Source organism: Solanum stenotomum, chromosome 6 (genome assembly GCF_019186545.1).
Source record: "Solanum stenotomum isolate F172 chromosome 6, ASM1918654v1, whole genome shotgun sequence".
NCBI lineage: Eukaryota > Viridiplantae > Streptophyta > Magnoliopsida > Solanales > Solanaceae > Solanum > Solanum stenotomum.
In genome coordinates, this window is record NC_064287.1 from 26655779 (window position 1) to 26666874 (window position 11096).

The 11096-nt window shown below is 33.0% G+C and overlaps 1 protein-coding gene across 1 annotated transcript; it reads right to left on the bottom strand.

Moving 5' to 3' along the window:
• Nucleotides 1–1571: 1571 nt before the first annotated feature.
• LOC125868631 (uncharacterized) lies at nt 1572–4566 on the bottom strand. The gene is made up of 4 exons (XM_049549242.1): nt 4296–4566; nt 2649–3300; nt 2479–2566; nt 1572–2390 (listed from the first exon to the last, which is right to left on the bottom strand). Exons 1-4 carry the CDS (start codon nt 4564–4566, stop codon nt 1572–1574), a joined length of 1830 nt encoding a protein of 609 aa, XP_049405199.1.
• Between the last annotated feature and the right edge of the window lie 6530 nt (nt 4567–11096).

Consider the following 11096-nt stretch of genomic DNA (forward strand, 5'->3'; position numbering starts at 1 on the left):
ATTTGGATAGAGAGGAACTTGAGGATTTTCAAAAAGAGGAGCAGGTATGTAGAGAGTACAGTCGGGGAACTAGTTTGCAATGTTAGAGCTACCAATGGAAATCAACTCCTATTCCAAGAACTCCTATTTTAATCAATTGAGCTAGACATTAAGATTAGACTATGTAAATAACTATGTATACTGATTTAGATAGCTAGTTTGAGATTTAATCATATATAATCTCTCTCTCTATATATATATATATCTGTCTCTGTCTCTGTCACTCTGTCACTCTGTCACTCTGTCTCTGTCACACTGTCTCTGTCTGTGTGTGTGAATTTCTACAAAAAATATCATTGAGAAATAGTTTTTTATTCAACTCCAGAGGGTCAGACTACCATAATTGACATCTCTGTCTCTGTCTCTGTCACTCTCTGTGTGTGTGTGAATTTCTACAAAAAATATCATTGAGAAATAGTTTTTGATTCAACTCCAGAGGGTGTGTGTGTGTGTGTGAATTTCTACAAAAAATATCATTGAGAAATAGTTTTTGGTCAGAATACCATAATTGACATAGCTTAGTTAATATTTTCAAACCACATGAAATTATATATCTGTCTCTGTCTCTGTCTGTGTGTGTGTGTGTGTGAGAATTTCTACAAAAAATATCATTGAGTAATAGTTTTTGATTCAACTCCAGAGGGTGTGTGTGTGTGTCTGAATTTCTACAAAAAATATCATTGAGAAATAGTTTTTGATTCAACTCCAGAGGGTCAGACTACCATAATTGACATAGCTTAGTTAATATTTTCAAACCACATGAAATTTCAAAAATAATCTCAATTATATTGAATCACTTCAGAACAAGTTTAGGTAAAAACAACACTATACTAAGATATTAGTAATATAACGATATCAACAAAAAAAAATAGATAAAACTCCAACTGAGTAATTGAAATTCACAAGACAATATAAAGATTTCAACATAAAGCATATAATAACATATGCAATTTGTCAAAAGAAGTTGATAATTAGAGGCAATGCATGCAGAAAAAAAAACATGTTCATCCATGAGGAAGCCCCGAAACTAAAAGCTAAACACAGTAAAACCATTTTAAACAAGGTAATAACACTAGAATTGTTAGTTGATTCACTATATTAGAGATAAGTAGCTACAAAAAGAGAGGCAAACCTGCAATTTCATCCCCTTCATATACATTTAATCTGAAGATATGGATCCCTACAAGAAAATATAAAAAATAGAAGCTGTTAGTGATGGTGGGAGGGGGGGGGGGCTGTCTCTAAAGTAAAAAAAAAATTGATTTGAGGAAAAAAGGAATTATCCTTTGAATGCATAAAAGAAAAGTAGGGAACGAAATAAATTATGAAGAAAAGATAAAAATAATAAATTTTAAGTACTTATAAGCTACTTGACCTTTACTGGCTATTACCTTCAAGTACCGACAAATAATTTTCACTAAAAGTGATTTTCATTGTAGTGATAAGACCGCTACTTTGACAGTTTTCAAACATGATATACATAATGCATAAGAGCTATTAACATGTAATTGCCTTACTATTACGAGGTTACATCACAAGCCAATATCATCACCATCACTTGTTGTATCAGCTTCATTGTCATTAGTACCATTATTACCTCCATTCTCCTCATGATCACTGATGTACTCTATCATAGTTTCATCCTCTTGGTCAGAATTTTCTTCGTTATAATGAACTTCATGTTCTTTTTGAGCCTCTAATTCAATTACATTTGCATCCAAGATAACTGAATCAACATCATCTCTATGTAGTTGACTCAACATATCCACTGTATCACAGACAATTGAATTACTTTCCAATGACATGTCTTGATACACTTCATCATTTGTAATATGTAACTCATCACTTTCAGTCTCCAAAGTTTCTTTCTCGGGCACATCGTATAAGTGTCTATCTTGAAATTTGAGCACAATTTGCCAATTCTCTCCCAATTTTGGGTCATCAATGTAAAATACTTGCTTTGCTTGAGTAGCTAGTACAAAAGAATCACGTTCATACCAAAATCTTTTAACGCAAATGCTCGTAAATTTTTTATCTTTTTGCATCCCTATTTTCTTGCGGAGATCAAACCACTTGCATTTGAATAAGAGAACTCGATTTTCCTCAACATGCTCTAACTCAAGGATGTCAATTATAATACCATAAAAGTCAATCACCTCATTTTCATGATAGCCTGCAACAACTATACCGCAATTTTGACTTTTACGTAATTCATCGCGACATTGAATATGACACCTAACACCATTTACAATACAACCAGTATGTGTTCTTCCACGCACATCTGGTCCCATTGCCAAAGGATATAATTTCTTGATAGATGTTGACTTTTCTTTAGTATATAACTGCATAATCTATGAGAAAAACTTGTTGCGTTCAATTAGTAAAGAAGAAGAAAAAAATTAAACACAACAACATGATTATTATTTGAAAATCACTTACTTTTCTTTTGAACCATAAAGGAAATTGTTCTTTGTGTTTCTCATCTATATTCACAACAGCTTGGTTCAACAACTCTTCTTTATGCTCCCTGCATTTAATAAAAAAATATATAGAAATAATTAAAATAATAAAATGTCAACATAAATATATAAAATAGAAAAAGTACTTACTGAAGAAAAGGTTCTGCTTCTTCGCAATTATTCAACACATACCACCGAGCTATATCAGAATATTTGTTTGGTATAACATCATATTTTCCATCTCTATATGGCCTAAATCTCTTTGAAAATATGTCTAGAACAAGTTCACCATTGTTGCTAAATCCATCATCATTCCGATCTTCACGATTAAATCTTGTCTCAATGTCAGTAAGATACATAGAGCAAAATGTCAAACACTCATCAATAATATACCCTTCTGCAATAGAACCTTCTGGCCGTGCCTTGTTTCGTACATAACGCTTAAGCTTGCACAAAAACCTCTCAATTTTGTACATCCAACGATATTGTACAGGTCCACCATACATGGCCTCTCGTGGCAAATGCATAGCCAAATGTATCATAACATCAAAAAAAGCAGGTGGAAAGGTCATCTCAAGCTTACATAATATAATAATTATATCCCTTTCAAGTTGTTCTAAGTCATCTCTTCTTAATGTCTTACAACATAATCGTTGAAAGAAATGGCCTAACTCAATTAATGCTAAAGAGACATCCTTATTTACAAATCCACTAAGAGCAATTGGCAACACTCGTTGTAACAAAACATGATAGTCGTGACTTTTGAGTTTAGTGATCTTACCATCATCTACACTTACACACCCTGAGATATTTGCAGCATAACCATCAGGAAACTTAACTGATTTTAAAAATGCCCAAAATTTTTTTCTCTTTTTTTGACATACTATAACAAGCAGCTGGCATTTTATAACTAGAACCATCCTGTTGCAACCATAGTTCTTTTCTTATGTTCATATCCTTAAGATCTAGTCTTGCTTTATATGTGTCCTTACTTTTCCCATCAATATCCAATAGTGTCCCCAAAATATCTCACAAATATTTTTTTCTATGTGCGTAACATCTAAATTATGCTGCAATTTCAAGCCCTTCCAGTATGGTAACTCAAATAAAATACTTCTCCTAACCCAATTCAACTCTTCAGGAAGACGTTTCTTTTTCTTATTATTTCAGTGTTTTCCTGCTCTATAAGTACTGAGTAAATCCAATTGTTGTAAGACATCATCTCCTGATAGCTCTTTTGGTTTCGATCTTTTTCCTTTCTTCCCATTAAATTTCTTGCTTCTTCTCCACGAGTGACTAGGTTCAAGATACCGACGGTGACCCACGTAACAAATTTTACTTCTTACCTTTTCTAAAGATGTATCCTTATTGCAAGTAAGACATGCCATGTATCCCTTAGTGCTCCATCCAGATAAATTACCTAATTCATATAAAAGATAATATATGTCAGTACTAGTTTAAAACCTAAACAATAACATAGAACCTTCAAAAAATAAGATTCTCTACCGCAATGAGTGGATCAATACCGAGATTATGCAATATATTTACCATTACTGTTTTACTATTATTACTATTCTTAGATATTAGTTTTGTTGTTGCTGACAATGAGGGAGCAACTATTGCTAAGCATGAAATGCCTCTTTTAATATCAGATAGTTTGAATTTTGTTGGTAACTTAGCAAGTACTCGGCTTGGTTGTAATGCTTCAGGCCACTGGTCTTGTAAGGATGCATATTATTATATATAAATAAATAAACCCTCGTTCAACAAAAAAAAAATAGTAATTTAAGAACTTACCATAAGCTGAAAAGTCATTTATAGTCCATAAAACAGCAACATGCATCTTGAAGCACTTCCCAGTTGATGCATCAAATGTCTCTACACCATCACTCCATAACTGTTTCAGCTCATCAATCAAAGGACGCAAATAAACATCAATATCCTTTCCTGGTGCTTGAGGACCGGGAATAAGCAGTGACATCATCATAAATGGGTCCTTAAAGCATTTCCAAGGAGGAAGATTATAAGGAGCGAGAATAACAGGCCACATACTATACGATGTGCTCATGTTACCGAATGGGTTAAAACCAATCAGTTGCAAGACCAAGTCTAATATTACGAGGTTCTTGTGCAAATCACGGATGATTTTTGTCAAACTCTTTCCATGCTTCAGAATCAGCGGGATGTCTTAACACATTTTCCTCATCAAGATGTTTTTCTTTGTGCCACCTCATGTGCACACTTGTTTTACTAGACATAAATAATCGTTGAAGTCTAGGCTTTAATGGAAAATACCGCAAGACTTTATGAGGAATCTTCTTATCTTTTCCATTATCAATTTTCCACCTCAAAATACCACAATGTGGGCACTCTTGTCTATCTTTATGTTCAGCCCAATACAACACACAATCATTTTTGCAAGCATTAATCGAAATATATCCTAATCCCAAACCTTGTAACATGTTTTTAGCATCATAATATGACTTAGGAAGTGTCTCACCAATAGGCAACGCCTCTTTTAGTAACTCCAGTAACATATCAAACGATTTATTACTCCATTGATTGTATACTTTCAAGTGTATCAACTTCACAAGAAACGAAAGCTTTGAGAATTTCTTACATTCCGGGTATAGTTCACATTTAGCTTCTTCCAGCAATTTGTCAAACACTACTTCTTGTGCCTGAAAAAATACATTTAAACAATCTTGACATGGGCATCGAACTTTAGAATTTTGATCAAAGTGAGACCGAACAAGCTGCATAAAAGATTGGACACCCTCAACATATCTTTTAGAGAACTTTACTTCATGCATCCAGCCTCTATCCATGATGAACTGCACAAACACATCACTTATCAGATAAATATCATAGAAGAAGCACATACAAGATTCTTTAAAATAAAATAACTACGAAAAAAAAGCATTCCATCAATGATAGAATACTAGCAGAAATAAGCTTCTAGGTGTTTGCCTGTTGATCTTGGAGAAATCTGTCTTTATGGGGAAGGATTAGCAGGAATAAAGTAAACATGAGCAATATGTTTTCATGTTAACATCTTTATTACCAATAAATTTCGATGGCTATACAACTAGGTGAACAATCTGAATCAGTAGGGAAAACAAGTGAGAGTCTAGAATAGTGTCGCATCATACTGTTATTGATGCGTTTGTCGGGAAACAATATTACAGACGCAAGAATGATTAATATTTCTTAATTATTGTTTTAGTTGTTTTAGTCGAACAAAGTTTCTGAGTGGATTAGGATTCTTATTATTTTAGTTTTATAGGACTTTGTTATTTCTAATTTATTAGGACTCTTGCTATTGTAAACCTCTATTTAAGAGAGTTGACGTTATTAGTAAAATAAGTTGCATTTTATCAAGTTTCAGAGATTCGGAACTTTCTCAAGCAAGTTCCCAGGTCTGCAATTCCATGAATGAATTGCGAATTTCAGCAATCATAGGCAAGTCAAGGAACAAGAACAGGGGCTTAGACCTGTCTATTGGACCTAACTTTTCGATCGACTTGATCCAGAACTGGGGACCTTAACACATACCTTCTACATATAACTCTTGATGTTTTCTACGTTCTTGATAAATTTTGTATCTAGTGTTGCATAGAAGAATGATTCAAAAGGGTAACAAGCATCCGTACAGTTCTTTACTCAATCTAAACAACTAACAGAAGAGCAAGCTACTAGGAAAGTTGCTAATGTGTTAAGATTCGAGTTTCAACATTCCTTACTTAAGGATAAGGAAAATATTTAGTGGGGTGTACTGATCCGATTTGAAATTTAATCAAAGTTTTGGCTTCTTAAGAAGTTGTACAGATGGCTATGAGGGTTATACAACTATTTTTGTTAGTCAAGGAGTTACAATTAGTTTATAACATCCGGAGCTTCAAATAGACAGCTATAGTTTCTAGTAACTAGTTTGGCTGTTTCATAATTTTTCTAAATGTATATTTTTATTTTCAGTTCAGCCTTCTCACTGAGAAAGGCTATTTGTACATTTATCTCATTTGGAACTTCTCAATGAAAATATCTCTTGGTTATCTTAATTTAGTCTAGTTTAGTTCATAGTTAGAATTTCTTCTCTGATTCTCACATTGTATCATAAGAGAGATTACTAACAAGCACTTCTCTAATTTTCAAATTGTATCATAAACTAGATTAGTAATGAGCAATGCAGGTAAAATAATGAAAAAATAGTTTTGCACAAAATAAAGAGAATTTAAATATCACTTAGCAACTATAGAAAACTCATGTGTGTTCGATATTGTCTGTTTTCTCCATAGCTTCAGTCGTAGGGAAGCCTATGGTTGTTGATAAAGCAACTAAGGATCAAACTCGGCCAAATGTTGCTCAAGGTAAAAGTAAAGGTGAATTTATTAGATGATTTCCCCGAAGGAAATAAGTTATCTTGTAGATATATTAAAACTGGGAAACTCACAATAGTTTGGAAAACAATTCACTATGACTTTTGCCGAAGTATTGTATTGAATGAAAATTTTAAGAACATTCTCTAGATAATTTTCATGCTATGGAACAGAGAGAATAGAAGACGTGATAACCAAGTGCAAGGTGATGCAAGGGAAACACTTACTAAAAAAGAGGTACTAATGGTTCTAACAATGAAAAAGAGAATTCAAAATGGAATTCTAAAACAGAAAAAAGAGGATGTTGTGTCGCAAGTCAATAATTTGGAGCATCAATCAATTACTCTCGTGGTTGCAAAGCAATGTGTCATGGCTGGAGCTTTAGATGATTATCAGGATAGTGTTCATATTATTGATCCAGCCATGATTATATTGCCGAAACTCGATAAATCTGGACAGCAATAATGTGCAACTGAATCTGTGAAAAATAGTGTCGTTGCTGGTCCTAAAGAAGCTGATGAAGGTATGAAAAATGCAACTAAGCATGTTATTTCTGTGAAGCAATTCTTTGATGAACAAGGAAATAACAACATTGCAGTATTTTAGTGATGAGTGGATTGTGGCCTCTCAGAAAAACTGGTGGTTCTAAGTCTCCAAACAACCAGTTGCACCATCAAAACAATGCACATGTTTGTTTTGATGGAAGTAACTGTGTAGATGAAGGTACATAGTTTAATGTGTTGCGAGATGAAAATTTTGGACGACAATTGATAGAGAATGAAGCAGGAGAAACGAATGTAGACCAGGTAGTTGGCAAAGATGCCCAGGAAAAATGCACTTCCTCAAATATTTCTCCATATGTAACGATAAGCAGGGAATAAATTACTTCGGATCATTCTACACCATCTTTGATTGACGTGAGTAATTCTAAACAAATTTGAAATGAATCAAGTGTTGCTGAAGTGTGGAATTTTAAACAGCTCACAACAGAATGAAAAAGATTTGAAGATGCTACTATCGAGAAGGAGCAAAATCTGAATGAGAGGCAACTGGCAGCCGCTAAGGATAATGTTAAAAAAAACTGTTTTTCGGCACTTGTGGCTGCTATTTTTTATTTTTTTTTTGAAATAGAAAATCTCAAGGCTAGAAAATGTTCAAAGGTGCAATGACAAACAGACCAAGAAAACTAACAGAAGTTCTTCTCACTCAGCTCGGGGACAGCGTATTGTGGCTGGAATCCATGGTTTTTAATCAACCAAGTCTCCAACCTACGGACTGCCTCTATACCATCAAAGACCTCACCCCTCAAAATAGGTCCAGGATCGTAGTAGACACCAACAGCGGAGTATATTGAATGTACATCATGGGGTATATTTCAAGAGGTTGAATTAAGTTACTACTACAATTTATACCATCAAAGAAGTAATATTTTACATTTCAATGGCTAACAACGTTCAGCCTCGCAAACAAACACCAAGAAAAAAACCCACACTTGCAACCTTTGCTTTATTATTTGCTGCTGAAAGTTTAGACCCATTACCTGTCCTGCCTCATTAAATTATTTAATAGATTTTCATCCCGCCCCCACCCTGCCCTATTTTCATCCCTACTTACAGCAAATCACTTCATAAATCAAAACTCAGTATTCTATTGAATATAGAGGAAAAGTACAACAAAGTTTAAGGAGAGAACTAAATTGAAGTAAACGAGAGAGTTACCGGAGAGAATTGATGGTGACAAACCAAGAAGGCGAAGAGAAAAGATGCAGCGTCTAAGGATGTCAGCTCCGGCGTCTTAGGATGTCAGCTGCGGCGGCGTTTCTGAGAGAAAAACAAGAGACCACGCACAAACCCTTAATTAATGAAAGGGGTAGCCTTTTTTCTTTCAGAGAAGATTAAAATAATTTTTTTATGGTATCAGTTTTAATAAGAACCTAATTGTAACTAATGTTATGTGGAAACAAAATGCTAATCACATTAAAATTTGCTTATTCGTTTATGTTATGGACACACAAATAAATTAGGTATTTATAATTCAATTTGATTTATTTTTTAATTTAAAAATAAACTTTATTTATTACATCTGAATTTTGTTATTTTAGTTTATTTTGGTCTTTTGAGATCTTTTTACTACACATAAAATTCAAATTTAGTCAATTCACTTTATTTTGGTCTTTTAAATCCTTTTGAAGATGTCATTAATAAACTTTATTTTGGTTGTTGCTATTTTTTCTATTTTGTGAATACTAAATATTCGTATTATAATGTCAATTTAGAGTACATTATAAACTTAAAATCGATACTAGCTTTATTATTTTGGCAAGTCATATGTTTTTTCATACTAGTTCTCAGACACGTGCATTGTATGTGTATTTTATGCTAATTAGTATAATCTTTTTAAAATAATAGAGCAGGAAATAAAGAGATTGACCAGATGCGAGAATTCGAAAAAATGACCAAACAAAATAAGTCAGATAATATAAAACAAAGTCTCAAGATTGAAAACGCAAGCAATGAACAACAAAGAACAAAAGAGAACAAAAATTATTAAGTGTAGAACAAAGGTCAAAGAAATTAGTATAAAAAGAATATACCTTTGTTGAGAAAGTGCTAAGAATACACCAAATATTGAGTATTTAAAAAAAAAACAAAGTATATAATAATTTGACAATAGCCCAAAGTCATTGAGCTTCCTAGATCAAAGTGATTAGATGAATCCAAAAAGATCATTGATCCCAACTATTGGAACTTTCACCACATCTCCGTTACCCAGGTCCACATAAAAAAATATTTTAAAGAGAAAAAATCATGGCGTTAGTGATGAATGAAAATATTATCATTGATGTTCGAGAGATGATTGGTGTAATTCATGCTAGTGCCAAAGTTAACAACAAGAAATGTATAAAATCATAAGCTCTACGATATAGGTGCTCTGTTGCATTACCAAGATTGAAGAAAGATCCATCATACTACAATTAGAAAGTTTTGAACAATTTAAAATTCCCACCTTGCTGAAGAAAACATCAAACATGTTAAAGGTAGATGACGTCCCTTAACACATCAAGCATATTTAATCCAAAATTCTAAATTTAATTTTGAATATAGATGGATGGTAACCTATTAGAATCCTTGCAACTAAACTAAACGGTCATGAAAAGTACTTGAGAAGCAAGATAATAGTTAATTTAATTAACCAATTCCCACAAACTTTATCCTATTATAATTAAATTTGTACGTAGTTATACAATTTGACCTATTTGTTTGGTTAAATTTCTCTACATTAGCTACAAACAAACTTGTCGTTACAACTAATATAATACATAATTTTACTTGAATTACATACCATACTAGTGATTACATTATACCTTACTTATTCTACGTTGTTTTCATATGGAAACATTTATTTATAACTATTGATCATAGTTGATTGACCTTAACTCATCAAAATACCACCCTTTCAGGCATTTTGAATAATAGTTTCATGATGAAAAGTACTCCCATTTTGTGTTAGCGGCCAATTTGGCTAGATCGCATAGTTACATTAATATTTTTTTTCATTTTGTCTTTACTTGTATATCCTATTTTATTCTTCACCCTAACTTTTTATAGATGCTCTACCCCGTACTCTATTTTTCTTGTAGGGTTATCATTCAAATTGTTGATATGTGACATTATGTAACGACGAAAAATAATACAATCCAAATGTTGTATTCATTAAAATAATACAGTACGATACATAACATACATAATGAAACAATACTTAACAAATGTCAATTAAATAATATACAAAACCGCATCAACAACAAAATAAAAACTAATTATTAAAAAGCAAATTCCAAAATCAGAAGTTAGAACACTAATTACCAAAATCAAAATAAATTACTATTATACGGAAGACTCATAAAAGGAGATACACACACCAAACATTGGTAATTAGTGAACTTCTCCTACATTTTAATTTGGGCTTGAAATCTTATTTAGTTAAGAAGCAAATGGTCTGGCCCAAACCCGGACCAGGCCCAAGCATTTGTATGCTATCTAATTAGGAAAGTAAGTAATTTTTCTTTCTACAAAGAAACACCAAAAATCTTCGATTCTCTCGTCTTCTCCTCCTTAAGCTCCCAGCTAATCTACTGATAATGCTCCCTGAGCTCTCTCCGATGAGCCACTGTCTCTACTTCCTCAGATGAGCCACTGTCTCTACTGCCTCAGATGAGCCACTG